General features: G+C 39.6%; 2 protein-coding genes across 2 annotated transcripts; both read left to right on the top strand.

The window, feature by feature from the left end:
• Positions 1 to 4,747: 4,747 nt before the first annotated feature.
• Positions 4,748 to 6,342, top strand: LOC125213623 (dnaJ homolog subfamily B member 13-like). The gene is made up of 3 exons (XM_048114273.1): positions 4,748 to 5,085; positions 5,290 to 5,702; positions 5,785 to 6,342. The coding sequence occupies exons 1-3, from the start codon at positions 4,921 to 4,923 to the stop codon at positions 6,221 to 6,223; spliced, it is 1,017 nt and encodes a 338-aa protein (XP_047970230.1). The 5' UTR covers positions 4,748 to 4,920; the 3' UTR covers positions 6,224 to 6,342.
• Positions 6,343 to 13,636: 7,294 nt separating this feature from the next.
• On the top strand, positions 13,637 to 15,184 carry LOC125213622 (dnaJ homolog subfamily B member 13-like). The gene is made up of 3 exons (XM_048114272.1): positions 13,637 to 13,946; positions 14,158 to 14,570; positions 14,654 to 15,184. Exons 1-3 carry the CDS (start codon positions 13,782 to 13,784, stop codon positions 15,090 to 15,092), a joined length of 1,017 nt encoding a protein of 338 aa, XP_047970229.1. The 5' UTR covers positions 13,637 to 13,781; the 3' UTR covers positions 15,093 to 15,184.
• The last annotated feature ends 9 nt before the right edge of the window (positions 15,185 to 15,193 follow it).

Here is a 15,193-nt window from a genome sequence, read left to right as displayed (position 1 = left end):
CCCACTTTTACTCCCTGCTCTTAAACAAGAACACAACACCTACATCTATGCTTTTCCGCAAGGACATGCTCAAGGGTCCTACCATTCCATTATTTAATTAAAAAAAAATATTTCCACAATACTAAAATGCATTAAAAATACCTGGATTACTATTACAAATTAAAATAAATTAAAAATTACATAATTAAAATCCTAAAAATTTAAAATTACATAATTAAATTCATAAAATTTAAAAAACCCACTACGTGTTGCCGAATTTCGCCCAAATGTGTTTGATTAGGTCTTCTTGTAACTCATTGTGGATTCTGCTATCGCGCATTGTGTGTCTTGTTTCGATCCTCTCGCCCACCGTCGTATGCACACCTCGGCGTGGGGGAGACCTCGCGGTTGAGCTTCCGGCTTCATCCTCGTCGTTAAAGTTAGCCGCCCTCGGACCTTCGTCAGCTATAATCATATTGTGCAAGATAATACACGTGTACATGATGTCGGCAATATTCTTAACATACCACAGCCGAGACGGGGCCTTTACAATGTTGAATCGGGCTTGAAGGACTCCAAAAAGCTCTTTCGACGTCTTTCCGAGCAGCCTCTTGACGCTGCGCAAAAAGAATTTGTCTCGGGTCTTGCGGATTGCTGAACGTCTTCACGAAAGTTGACCACCGTGGGTAGATACCATCGGCTAGATAGTAACCCATGTGGTATGCATTTCCGTTGACGGTGAAGTCGATCGCCGGTGCTACACCATTCAAAACATCATTAAAGAGTGGTGAAGAATAATGCACGTTCAAGTCGTTGTTGGATCCGGTAGGCCTGTCAAATTGGGTACCCGCGGATACCCGATCCCGAAATTCCCAAAATCCAATACCCGATACCCTACCCGAATTTTATTTCGGGTACCCGGATACCCAACTCGGGTATCCAGTCCTGAAAAATCGGGTATCCAGTCCCAATTGTGATTTTGATTTTTATTTTTATTTTTTAAATTAACTACAAACTTTTAGAATTTATTTAATATTATTTAATTCAAATTTTATACAATGTTGAAGTACTAATATTCAAGAAATAATAACTACAAACTTTTAGAAATACAAAATTCTTATAGTAGCTCGAATTTAAGATAGAATAACTAATTCTTGTAGTAGTTCTAATTTAAAAGAAAATAACTACAAACTTTGAAAAATACAAAATTCATAAGTTATACTACATATTAACATCTTTCATCCATCCACAATAAGTCAATAACCATCAAAATTCATAAATTCAAACATTCATCCTTTATAAATATCACAATTCAATAATTCATAAGAATCAAGATCTAACAATAATATCATCAAAAATTTCAAAATTATAAATATCACGAGTCAATAAAATTAAAATATAATTAAAAAAGTAAATTACATATCTTATATGCTAACTATTAAGTATTAAATAAATTATAGTTAAGAAATTATATTACATTTAATTATAATAAAAATACAATTTATTAATTTTAGAAAATAAATTGGATAGTTCGGGTATACCCGATTGGATATCGGGTAATCCGATACCCGATAATCCAAAATTCTCACTACCCGATCCCGATCCGATATCCGAAAAATCGGGTTTCGGGTATCCAATTATCCAACTTTTTCGGGTTTGGATATCGGGTATCCAATACCATACCCGATATCCATTTTGACAGGCCTAGGATCCGGCAACACCGAAATATGCATGCCAAATCCATAGGCGGTAGTCGGCGACCGCTTCAAGGATAAGTGTTGGGCCGCCGCCTTTATGGCCGCTTAAGTATTGCCCCCTCCAAGCAGTCGGACAAATTTTCCACTCACAATGCATGCAGTCAATGCTGCCTAGCATAGCGGGAAACCGTGGACTGTTTCGTGAAAATGAAGCAACCGTTGACAATCTTCGGTGGTGGGTGCCTGAAGGAATTCATCGCCGAAAGCAGAACAAACGCCGTCGCAAAAATTTTTGAGGCATAGGATTCTAGTTGACTCACCCACATGCAAATACTCGTCGAAGAGGTCAGCCGTTTGCCTAGTAGCAAGTTGTCGGATGACACAAGTATACTTTTGCAACGCCGAGAGACTTTGCCGACCGGTTGCGTCTCTACCTGATTGAAAGTATTCAACATGGGCGGACAATGTGTTGACAATACGCATAAACAATCGTTTTGACATGCGAAAACAACGCTGAAAGTAATCTTCTGGAAACAGCGACTGGTCGGAAAAATAGTCGGCAACGAGGCTTTCATTGGCTCCCTCCCGATCATGATGGATGTAGCGGCGAGTTGATCTAGTTGGTCGAGTAGGAAGGGCGGGGGTGTTGGCGACACATAGGCTTCATAGGCGGCACGATATTGTTCATAGTATTCTTATTCTTCGCGCTCCGCTTCCGCAATGATATTGGTGAAATCCATTTTTGAATTTAGAGAGGGTTTGAGTGAGTGAGGAAGATGTAGATGAGTTTTATGAAATGGATGATGAATGTGTTGTATGAAAAAATGGATGACGAATGTGTGTATTTATGGATGTTTTTGGGATAAAAAAATTCAAATAAATGAAAAAAATTTCAACAAAAAAACGGCAATAAATGACTATATTTTTTGGGAATCCAAAACTATTTTTAAAAATTTTTGGTATTATTTTTTATTTTTTTTATAAAAAAATAGGAAAATCCAACGGATATACCGTTGGCGAATAGAATTGCGCCACGTCAGTGTGCTCGCTGGCACGGACGTGCTCGATGCATCGAGCAGCGCCGTGCTAGCGGCGAGTAGCAGTGCACCGCGCAAGCAGCACGTAAGGCGTCCGTGCCAGCGAGCACCGTTGCGGATGCTCTTATACATCACATTGCCAGCTTCTTGTTCAGAGTTATTTGCCCCTCTTTCTCCTTTTTTTTCTCCTTTTTTCTGTCTAATAAACCTAATAACTGACATTAGTATTTTTTATATGTCTACCTTTCACTCCTGAATTTTCTCTTAAAAAAGAAGTTTTCATGCTACTTCAAAAAAAAAAAAAAGAAAATTCTATCCATGCATCAAAATTACTTTCATGTGCTCATAGGAATTTGGAATATATAAAATGAACTTTTAACACCGAATTTTCTCTTAAAAAAGAAGTTATCATGCTACTTCAAAAAAATAAAAAATATAAAAAAATTCTATCCATGCATCAAAATTACTTTCATGTGCTCATAGGAATTTGGAATATATAAAATGAACTTTATTAACTCCGTCTTCAATCTTCACTTCATGCATAAAGTTCAGATGGTGTCAATATGATTACTTAAAAGTTTTGTACATTCATCCATATTAGATACAAACGATTCAAAATATTCTTTACTAGGTAGTTTCTAGCTTTTTCCAGAGCTCATTCACACTAAAAATCTCATATATAAGATCAAATAGAAACGTATCAAATTTGCGGCCATTAGATCCAAATCATTGCGATCTTCATTACTTATACCATAATGATTCTTATCTGTTCTCCAATTGAACACAGTTTAAATCAGCATATCCTTGTCATATTCCAAATTTGATTCTCTCATCAAATTTCCCTACGTCAAAAATTTATTGAACTTAAAGATGCCTTAACGTATCGTCAAGATTTATTTCAAAAGCCTTGGAATTCTAAAATAAATTTTAAAAAAAGCTTCCTACTTTGATCACACATTTCACATGGGGCAAACTTGTTATTTTAACAAAAAAAATCCAAACAATAAAAATGAGTTACAAATGGTAAAAATTAATATGTAAAACATGCTTTTTTAATGAAAAAGACTAAAAACATTACTCTTTTTGTCCCAATTTAGTTGAGGTTCCGTGTTACGGACGTTCTCCACAACAAGCCGGTTATCTAACTTCTCGTGGTATGGCGATAAACAAACCCTCGACAAACTAGAAGGAATGGTCACTGTTTTACTGGTTCGCGGACGTTTTCCGGTAGCAGCAAAAAGAGACGACAATAATCTTGTTGCACAAGTTAGGTTTAGGGAAAATATTTCATTCATAAAAGAATATGGTAAATGAATACCCTATTTATAATACTAAAACCCTAGGGCGGTTCGACCTAACCTATGCATCAGGGAAAGAACTGCAAAGAAAACCCGGACGGGGCTATAGTTTTGGCCCGACTCAACATTAATTTAAATAAAAAGGTTTAAAAATAAATTAAACAGCTCAAAAATAATAAAAACACAAAAAAAGTCTCTCCTTCGGTTCTTGAATTTACTTGGCTGCCTTAGCTTGTCTCTCGGCCTTAACGATCCTGTCTTCGCCGCGACTCCAGTCCCTCAATCATGTGGAGCTTCCATTGCCTCCGGCAAACTCTCCGACTCCATCAACTCTACCTCACGTGTCTCGGCCTCCTCCACTGATGCTATAGGGGCGTCCGTATCATTCCGCATATCTCAATTTAATTGAATCATTTTTCTATAATAAAAATTAAGACATCTAATATTTTTAATTTATTCCATCATTTTTCTATAACAAAAATTAAGACATCTAATATTTTTAGATTATTCATTCTCCTATTTTATTCTCTCTACGGACATCTAATTATTTTTAGTTTATTCCATCTCTACAAGGAAAATGAGTTTGATTGATCTTTAACGCCTACCAAAACTGAAATGTGTCGATGCAATTTTCTTCCTTAAATTTAACGAAAATTCGGTTCACACCAAACCGGAATGGCAAATTAGACCGGACTGAGCAGCTAGAATCTAGAAAGTTCGACCTCGTTCTGGTCCATCCAACACAGCAGTGCTGATTTCCAGAGCCATTTCCCCTTTCCCTTCCTATCTTCGACATTAAATCATTCATTCTTTCACCATTTCGCGAATCATTCATACCGGGAATCATCTTGAATCTCCACACACCTTTTTCTGCACCTCAACAACGCACAATCGGAAGAATAGAGAGGGATGGGCGTTGATTACTACAAGATACTGCAGGTCGACAAAAATGCCAAAGATGATGACTTGAAGAAAGCTTACAGAAAGCTCGCTATGAAGTGGCATCCCGACAAGAATCCCAACAACAAGAAGGATGCTGAGGCCAAATTCAAACAGATTTCCGAAGCCTATGATGTATGCCAATCTCACCTCCCCTCTTCTTTTATTTCTAATTAATTATGGTTCATTCATTCATTGCTTTAAATTATTCAATTAGGATTTTGAGTTATTAATCGCCCATGGATTTGGATAGATCTGAATTTGATATTTTATTGATGTTAGGAAACTAGGGTTCGTAATTGGATCCAGCTATTGATGTTGCTGTGATTGCTTCGGCAGGTTCTAAGTGATCCTCAAAAGAGGGCTGTATATGATCAGTACGGCGAAGAAGGTCTCAAGGGCCAAGTCCCGCCGCCGGATGCTGGTGCCGCCGGTGGTGGCGCATCGTTCTTCCAATCAGGAGACGGACCAAACATGTTCAGATTCAATCCAAGAAATGCCGATGATATATTCGCGGAGTTCTTCGGGTTTTCAGGCGGCAGTGGAATGAGGGGCGGGCCTCGAGGGTTCGGTGGTTCTATGTTCGGTGAGGACATGTTCAGCTCATTCGGTGGTGGAGACGGCCGCCCAATGAGTTCTGCTCCCAGAAAGGCGCCCCCAATCGAGAAGAAGCTGCCTTGTAGCTTGGAAGACCTCTACAAGGGTGCTACAAAAAGGATGAAAATCTCCAGAGAGATATCCGATGCCACTGGGTATGGAATTATTACTGTTGCATAAGTTGTTCATTTCTAATCCGAAATTGAATTCCGATTCCAATTGCTTGAATGGCTGCAGGAAGACATTGCCAGTGGAGGAGATTCTGACCATTGACATAAAACCCGGCTGGAAGAAGGGAACGAAGATCACTTTCCCGGAGAAAGGGAACGAGCAACCGAATGTGATTCCTTCGGATTTAGTGTTCATTATCGATGAGAAGCCCCACAGTGTTTTCACGCGAGATGGTAATGATCTAATTGTAACGCAGAAGATACCGCTGGCTGAAGCATTGACAGGATACACACTTCACCTCACCACCTTGGATGGAAGAAACTTGACAGTTCCTATAAACACAGTCATCCATCCCACCTATGAAGAGGTGATTCCAAGAGAAGGGATGCCTTTGCCTAAAGATCCCACCAAAAGGGGCAATCTAAGGATCAAATTCAACATTAAGTTTCCAACTAGGTTGACGCCTGAGCAAAAATCCGGAATCAAGAATCTACTCTCTGCTTGATTCATTTCTCTTTTTTACTGTGTGTTTGCTGACGGCTGGTGTTTTCAAGGATATATACATTTTAGCTGCTAGTGAAAAACAATGTTTATTATTAATACATTTGCATCATATTGTATTCATTCTTTGTGAAGTTGTGATTCCCTCTAAAGAGGATGATACAATAATAGTGCAAGTTGGTAGCTCAAAAAATGGAACTAGTATGTCATATAACATGTCTTACGAAACATGATTTGTAGTATTTCTTCGAGTCATAAATTATGATTATTGTTGAATGTAAAAATGTTTCTATTATTGAAATTTAATTTGCACTAACATAAAAAAAATTGTTCCACGTCGAATATGTAATTAAAATGGAAGGAATTTCTCTAGTCATTTAAGAAGATTTCTAGGATAATATGATGCATGAGCAAAAGAATTGCAATCTTTCAGACAAAAGTAAACAATACCATATTTAATTTTTAAAAAACACTATTATGTGTGTGCTTCCATGGTTCGTTCATCACATCTTCCACCTCCTCCAACACCATCGCCACCTTCCTCCACCCGCCTTACCCGCCACCATACCATAATCGTCGTTGTCACTTGCATCATTGTTGTTGCATTGGTCACCTCTCTTACAGAGGTGGCCAACCCTTCTCCAGCACCCTCACAACCCTCAATCTCACTCACACGCCAACTTTCCCTTTTTATTAGTAGGGTCAAACCTTGGTTCGAGTCGAGTTAATTTAATCAGGGATAAATAGAGAGAACTACATTTTAGTTCCTCGACATTATAATAGTATCATCTGCGATCCCTATTCTTTAAGGACATCACCAAACGTCATTAAACATTAAGACTGTTGGAGATTTTTATAGTACTAATATCTTAAAAAGTGCAAAAGTCCTTTCTATACATCTGCATTGCATACTGCTAATACACCTTTCACTAGCAATTGTGGCTGTATCTTGACTTCAGGGCAGCTTAGATGCAATGTTTGACGTCGACGTAAAGCGTATACATGAATGCAAACGACAATTACTGAATATATATGGTATCGTGTATAGTAACCAAGTATCTATACATGTCTAATTTCACTTGAGGTGTTAGTGTGTGCTTTTTTATTTAACAAATCTGATCACCCTGGATCGGTACCCCAACTTCCTTGCATATCAAAAACTACTGCTGCTGCAGCTCTGAGGCTTTTCCGAGCTGGATGCTTCCATCTTCTACACCCCAATTTAGAAGGCCGAGACTCATGTTGAAAAGAGAGGTGGATGCTTCCATTTTCTACACCCCAATTCAGAAGGCCGAGACTCATGTTGAAAAGAAAGTGGATGCTCTTCCCGAAGTGTCTCTCTCTGCCCTGCATCCCCCAAACCACCACTTTCATGTTTGCATATTATTGTTAATCCCTTTCCATGGCAGTCATGAAGTATTAGCTTGGTTCCGCACACCCCATCAGCCATGATTGGAGATGCATGAATCATTCAGAAATCCCACTAAAGAATTTTGTGCGATGCTTCTGCCGCTGGTTTATAATCACGCAAAGACGCAGAATCGTTATGCATCATTAGTGAAAGACGCACAACCCTTATGCGTCACTGAAAAACGCACAACCCTTATGGGTCACTATGTAAAAACGCATAATCTTCATGCGTTTCATTAAGAAATATGTAAAAATGCATAATCTTCATGTGTTTCATTAAGGTTATGTGTCACTCCCTGAGTCGGAATAAATCTATTGTTCTTCACTAAGATGGAATGCAATTAGCATCCTAGAACAAAAGAAGAATTCTTCCAATATATCATACATAATAAAGCCTCGGTCTTTTCCTTTCGTCATTCAATTTATTTATTTATATCTTTCTTTCTATATTTTAAAAATCGTGAAAACTACCCAAATCATAACAATTTAAAACAATTATCCCAAAATTGTAAAAAATATAGTACTCGCAAATTAAAAAACCACAAAATAATAATTAGTAGTAAAATAAAATCCTTCAATAATCTCGAAAAACAAACAAAGATAACATACTCCAAGTCCAAAAACTAAATGAAATTCAGGAAATTAAGAAACACAAAAACCACGTAGTAATAAAAACCCTAACTACATGATAAAGCATTGATCTTCATCAGTGTTGGTAAGAGGAGTAGCTTCCGTAATCCAGCCTGATCGGAGGGGTTTGCTGTGCCGGCGGCGGATAGTGTTGCTACTATAGTTGCTAGTCTCATTGTTGGAATAGCCTGTAAATCCTTTTTCTCCGTTGTTTGGTTCCCGTCCGTAAGGCGTGGGCACCGGCTCCGGCTCCGGCTCTAGGGGGGGTGGTGGTCGAGACGTCGAAGCCGCCGCCTTTTTTTCTGCGCGGCGCTTTCTTCTTCTTTCTATGCCGAAGAGAGTGCTCATTTTAACTAGTTGTTTTTGTTTTGTGGCATGTATTGGTTGCATGTCTTTATATATAGGGTTGTGTATGTTAATATGGAAATTTGAATATTGGGGCGTGATTTTCTTGTATAATAAGTTTACCTATATACGATGATGAAGTATGGTAGGAAAATTTGGTTCTTTACTTAGGTAGGTATGTAATTGACAAGGAAATATATTGTTTGTTTTTGAAAAAGTATATTATTGATTACTTTAGTAAAAGAATTTATATTTCAATTATTTTTTACTTATGCACAATACCCTTAATTAAAACCTTCTATAATTAGTTATATTACTCTATTTTAAAGTTCTTAACATAATTGCAATATTGAAGGGTGGTTGTGTAGTTAATTGTTTGATGTTTTCCGCAAGCGCCGAAAAAGAGATTCATATAAGTGATTTTAGTGGCGTAAGAGCATCCACAATGGATGCTCGATCGCGCGCCCGATCGGCCGAGATCGGGCTCGGGCGTGGTCGGGCATCCATTGCAGCCCTCGGTCACGCCCGAGCGCGACCGATAGTTCGGTCGCGCACGATCCCGAGCCCGATCGATCGGGCGTGAGCTCGGGCGCCCATTGCAGAGGCGCGCCCGAGCCCGAGCCCGAGCCATATTTTTTTTTTTAATTATTTAACCCTAATTTAAACCACTATAAATACTCCATTTTCTTCACTTTTCACACACCAAACCTTTCACTTTCTCTTCTATATTCTCTCAATATCCACACTTCCAACAATGGATCCGAGTCAATACCCGAGCCCGAATAATGTCGACGACGATATGCCGATGTTTGGAGGAGGAAGCGGCGGCGCGGCGCCCGGTGGCCCGGCCACGAAGACTACCGGGTTGAGACGCCTGGATCTGTAGGATCCACTTTCGTCTCCGACTCTCCGAGTTCGATCCGTTCTTCGGCACCGAGGAGTATCGGGTTGAGGATATGGAGCCTAGTTGTGGGCAACCTCCTGCCCCTGTGCGGCAGTCGCCGCCGAAGAAAGGGAAGAAGAAGATGGCGCGAGAAAGAAAAGACGCCATCGGTCCCAGTCCCACTCCCCGGACGATGAGCACGAACGAGGAGTACGCAACGGGGCGTGCGACTACGAGTTGGATGAGTACCTGAAGGTGGCTCGGTGTTGGGTCGATGTATCGGAGGATTCGATAGCCTCCAACAACCAGACTTCGGCCAGGATGTGGGATCGCATTGAGGAACGCTACAACGAGGTGAAACCGAAGTGGGCGTTCAAGCGGACCAAGGTTCAGCTGCGCAAGTGTTGGGATCGGATCAAGTTCCACGTCAACAACTTCTGCTATATCTACAACAGGAACAGGGACGGAAGAGCTAGCGGTGAGAGCATGGAGGATGTCCTCAACAAGTCGTTGTCCGAGTACCAACGGCAGTTCGGGCAGTTCAAGCTGTACAATGTTTGGCTGATCTTGAAGGACAAGGGGAAGTTCAACGGAGGGATACCGGTTGGATCCTCGGCTCTGAAGCGGACGAAGAACACGGCGATTACACGAGCAGCGGCCCATCTCCTGTGGATCTGAACGCTGAGCCGGAAGGGAGTTTCGGCACGCCTACGTCTACTTTTAGACGTCCCATTGGTACCAAGGCTGCCAAAGCCCAGCCAAAGGGAAGGCGAAGGCGGGCGCGTCTGGATCGGCGGCCCCCCCGCAGGCTGCGCCTGCTCCATCTGTTCAGCTCATGGACAGGGCGATCGAGGAGTTCGGAGGTTATCGCGAGGTGGTTGAGTATAGGTTTATACTTGACGCCCAAAACAGCCTTCGTGAAGAAACCGATCCGGAAGCCCGACAGAGGGCTAAGAATATGATCAAGAATTTGGCGCAGAGGTTGAATTTAGATGACTAGTTTGGTTTTTTTTTTTTTTAGTATTTTAGTTTTAATGTAGTTTTTTTTTTTAATGATGTAGTTCCACTTTTCTATTAAATAATGTAGTTTTTTTTTTTTTGCATTTGTGGTGTTTGAAATAATATATTTTGATAATTTATAGTAATTAAAAACAAATTAAAAAAACAATGATTTAAAATTGAAATGAAAAGTGGATAAGAGATAGGGCATGCACTAGGGCTCCACCATTGCAGAAAGATAGGGCATGCTGACGTGGCAACCACTAGGGCTCTCACTAGGGCTTCCACTAGGGCATCAATTGTGGATGCCCTAAAGGAGGGCTTTTTGGATGGAAGGTTGAGTGATTGCTACTAATAATGGAGGGGGATTTATAAACTTTGTACTTAGAAGACTTAATTATATCTAATGACATTTTTAGTCCATGGAAATTGTATTAATTTTATTTATGGTCTGTATCTTTTAAAAATCTTACCAAACGTCTTTGAACATTAATAGTGGTATAATATTGTTGGAAGGACATTTGCACTTTTTAAGATATTAGTACTATAAAAATCTCCAACAGTATTAAAGTTCAATGACGTTTGATGATATCCTTAAAGAATAGGGATTGCAGATGATACTATTATAATGTCGAGGAACTAAAATGTAGTTATCTCTATTTATCCCCTTATTAAATTAACTCGAGTCGAACCAAGGTTTGATGCTAGTAAAAAAGGATAGTTGGTGTGTGAGTGAGATTGAGGGTTGTGAGGTGCTGGAGAAGGGACCGCCACCTCTGTAAGAGAGGTGACCAATGCAACAACAATGATGTAAGTGACAACGACGATTATGGTATGGTGGCGGGTAAGGCAGAGGTAGGGGTGGAGGAAGGTGGCGATGGTGTTGGAGGAGGTGGAAGATGTAATGAACGAACCATGGAGGCACACTAGGGGTGGCAAAATGGGTAGCGGGTTATGGGTAATTACCATCTCGTCCCGCTATCCGCCGGGTATTGGGTACCCGTTATCCGACGATAACGGGAAATGGGGCGGGATCGGATAGAGTGTTTTAGAGTTTTGCGGGTAGCGGGTATACCCACTACCCGCGCGGGTATACCCGTTAGTCCCGATAATACCCGTTAGTATTAGTATTAGTATTAGTCATATTTCATCTTTTAATACTTCATTCGTTCCATATTAATAAAGGTGTTTCAAATAGTTAAAGTAGAGAAAAAAAGGTATATAGTTAAATTATAATAGCTATATATGCACTCATTTTGAAAAATTAAAAATAAATAGTTAGAACAGAGAAAAAAATAAAGTAAGAGAGATAATAATGTAGAGAAGATTATATATATTATTATTTTTCCAAAATGAGTGAAGAAAATGAAATGCCTCTATTAAGGTGGAACGGTTAGAGTACTTTATATAATCTAAGATTTCTTTTATAATATTTTTATATTCCAATGAACGTACAATTGAAAACTCACCGGAACTAGCTATAGAGTGTCCCCTCATTTTTATTCTCAATCTATTTAATGTTTACTATCGGTATTAATAAAGTAATATAGGGAACACAGTTATTGTGGTTTTCAATTTTTTTACTAGGATTTCAGGTCGGGTATGGGTACCCGCAATGTCGGGTACGGGATACCCAACACGGGTATCGGGTAATCCTGATATGTCGCGGGGCGGGTATTGGGACAACAAATTTGGCTAAAATCGGGTACGGGTACCCGACTTATTGGGTGCGGATACCCGCGGGTAACCCGTTTCGTCACCCCTAAGGCACACACATAATAGTGTTTTTAAAAAATTAAATATGGTATTGTTTACTTTTGTCTGAAAGATTGCAATTCTTTTGCTCATGCATCATATTATCCTAGAAATCTTCTTAAATGACTAGAGAAATTCCTTCCATTTTAATTACATATTCGACGTGGAACAATTTTTTTTATGTTAGTGCAAATTAAATTTCAATAATAGAAACATTTTTACATTCAACAACAATCATAATTTTATGACTAAAAGAATTATCATCCTCGAGAAGGGGATAAACATATTCCACTAAATGAGTAGAACACATAAAATCAACAATTCGAAGAGTATTCCTAGCACGTGCGGAATAAGGCCATTAATACATAGTAGTATTTTATAAACCCTAGTTTATCTTAGGGATATACCATAACATGGCAATTTGGATGGGAACGATAAATAAACAAAACATTATAACGAACACGCATTTTAGGTTATTTTCAGTCATATAACTCCAAGATAGATGAGTTATCTATCCTACCAAACTGTTCTCTGAAAAAATAGGGTTTTTTTATAAAAAAAAAAAATGAAATTAAGCTTTCTGTCGTTTCTGCTATACTGTTCCCAAATTTGGATTTCTGCCGCTACTCTGCCTTATTGCCGCTCTCTGTTGCTCTACTCTGCCCAAATAATTATTGCCATTGTCTGTTGCTCTAATTTTCCAAATTAGAGTTTCCGCTACTGCTACTCTACTTTGCTCATCCGAACCTGTCCAAATTAGAGTTACTGCTACAATTGTGATTGATCAGTTTAGGGTTTGTTGTCTGATTTTTATCTTGTTAGGATATTATTAGATTTGATTTACCTTATTCTCGTAGGAGATTTATGTATCTACACATATTATAAATACGTGTGGAGTTTATCACAATCTTTAATTAATAAAGAAATAACAAACCACTTTATCGTTGACATTCTTTATCGTTCTGCAATCTCAATTCCTTAAACTATTCATGCTTGATTGACGGGCAAGGTTCCCGCGAAGACAAACCCTCTGATCAGCGAGCACAACGCCGCCGATCGTCCGATAGAATTATGGCCTATCATTATATCAAAAAAAGTCGTTAGACTTCAAAAATAAATTAAAACAACTATTCCCGCTTCGATCATATATTTCACATGAGTCAAAATCATTCGATTTTAACACGAAAAGTCTCGAGCTACAAATGGTATAAATTAATCTATCAAAATTGGCTTTGTTAATGAAATATTTTGATTCCTTAATTTAATGAAAAATGCGATTCGAACCAGACCAGACCAGACCAGACCGGTATGGCAAATGATTCCGGATTGTGCCAACGAGATTCTAGAAAGTTCCACCTCGTTCTGGCCGAACAAACATAACAGTGTTGATTTCCAGAGCAATTTCCCTTTCCTATCTTTAACATTAAATCATTCACTCTTTCCCCAATTCCTCCATACCCTTTTTGAGTCATTGTGAAGCTGCTGCACGCACCCTTTTCTGCAATCTTCGATTCGAAGAGGAAGAATAGATTAGAGAGGGATGGGTGTTGATTACTACAAGATTCTGCAGGTCGACAAGAATGCCAAAGATGATGACTTGAAGAAAGCTTACAGAAAGCTCGCTATGAAGTGGCATCCCGACAAGAATCCCAACAACAAGAAGGATGCTGAGGCCAAATTCAAGCAGATTTCCGAAGCCTATGATGTATGCCAATCTCACCTCCCCTCTTTTTTTATTTCGAATTAATTAGGGTTCATTCATTCATTCATTGCTTTAAATTATTATTCAATTAGGATTTGAAGTTATTGATCGCCCATGGATTCGGATAGATCTGAATTTGGAATTGTATTGATGTTAGGAAATTAGGTTTCGTAATTGGATCCAGCTATTGATGATGCTGTGATTGCTTCCTCAGGTTCTAAGTGATCCTCAAAAGAGGGCTGTATATGATCAGTACGGCGAAGAAGGTCTCAAGGGCCAAGTGCCGCCGCCGGATGCTGGTGCTGGCGGTGGTGGCGCATCATTCTTCCAATCAGGAGACGGACCAAACATGTTCAGATTCAATCCAAGAAATGCTGATGACATATTCGCTGAGTTCTTCGGGTTTTCAGGCGGCAGTGGAATGAGGGGCGGGCCTCGAGGGTTCGGTGGTTCTATGTTCGGTGAAGACATGTTCAGCTCATTCGGTGGTGGAGACGGCCGCCCAATGAGTTCCGCTCCCAGAAAGGCGCCACCGATCGAGAAGAAGCTGCCTTGCAGCTTGGAAGACCTCTACAAGGGTGCTACAAAGAGGATGAAAATCTCCAGAGAGATATCCGATGCCACTGGGTATGGAATTATTGCTGTTGCATTATTTGTTCATTTTCTAATCCGAAATCGAATTCCAATTCCAATTGCTTGAATGGCTGCAGGAAGACATTGCCAGTGGAGGAGATTCTGACCATTGACATAAAGCCCGGGTGGAAGAAGGGAACGAAGATCACTTTCCCGGAGAAAGGGAACGAGCAACCGAATGTGATTCCTTCGGATTTAGTGTTCATAATCGACGAGAAACCCCACAGTGTGTTCACGCGAGATGGTAATGATCTAATTGTAACACAGAAGATACCGCTGGCTGAAGCATTGACAGGATACACACTTCACCTCACCACCTTGGATGGAAGAAACTTGACAGTTCCTATAAACACAGTCATCCATCCCACCTATGAAGAGGTGATTCCAAGAGAAGGGATGCCTTTGCCTAAAGATCCCACCAAAAGGGGCAATCTAAGGATCAAATTCAACATTAAGTTCCCAACCAGGTTGACGCCTGAGCAAAAATCTGGAATCAAGAATCTTCTTTCTGCTTGAGTTCTCTTTTTTACTGTGTGTTTCTTGACTGCTGGAGTTTTCAGAATATATATACATTTTACTTGTAGTGAATAAACCGTGTTTTTTTGTTATGCATTCAT

This window comes from Salvia hispanica, chromosome 3, assembly GCF_023119035.1.
Source record: "Salvia hispanica cultivar TCC Black 2014 chromosome 3, UniMelb_Shisp_WGS_1.0, whole genome shotgun sequence".
In the NCBI taxonomy this organism is placed as follows: domain Eukaryota; kingdom Viridiplantae; phylum Streptophyta; class Magnoliopsida; order Lamiales; family Lamiaceae; genus Salvia; species Salvia hispanica.
The sequence above is the reverse complement of the archived record's forward strand: the minus strand, read 5'-3'. Positions and strand labels throughout refer to the sequence as shown.

Bases quoted from the DNA above. Each gene is read 5' to 3' on its own strand.
- LOC125213623 (XM_048114273.1), top strand. From the start codon at position 4,921: ATGGGCGTTGATTACTACAAGATACTGCAGGTCGACAAAAATGCCAAA. The intron at 5,086-5,289 runs GTATGCCAATCT...TTGCTTCGGCAG, and splicing joins AGATTTCCGAAGCCTATGAT to GTTCTAAGTGATCCTCAAAA. The intron at 5,703-5,784 runs GTATGGAATTAT...GAATGGCTGCAG, and splicing joins GAGATATCCGATGCCACTGG to GAAGACATTGCCAGTGGAGG.
- LOC125213622 (XM_048114272.1), top strand. From the start codon at position 13,782: ATGGGTGTTGATTACTACAAGATTCTGCAGGTCGACAAGAATGCCAAA. The intron at 13,947-14,157 runs GTATGCCAATCT...TTGCTTCCTCAG, and splicing joins AGATTTCCGAAGCCTATGAT to GTTCTAAGTGATCCTCAAAA. The intron at 14,571-14,653 runs GTATGGAATTAT...GAATGGCTGCAG, and splicing joins GAGATATCCGATGCCACTGG to GAAGACATTGCCAGTGGAGG.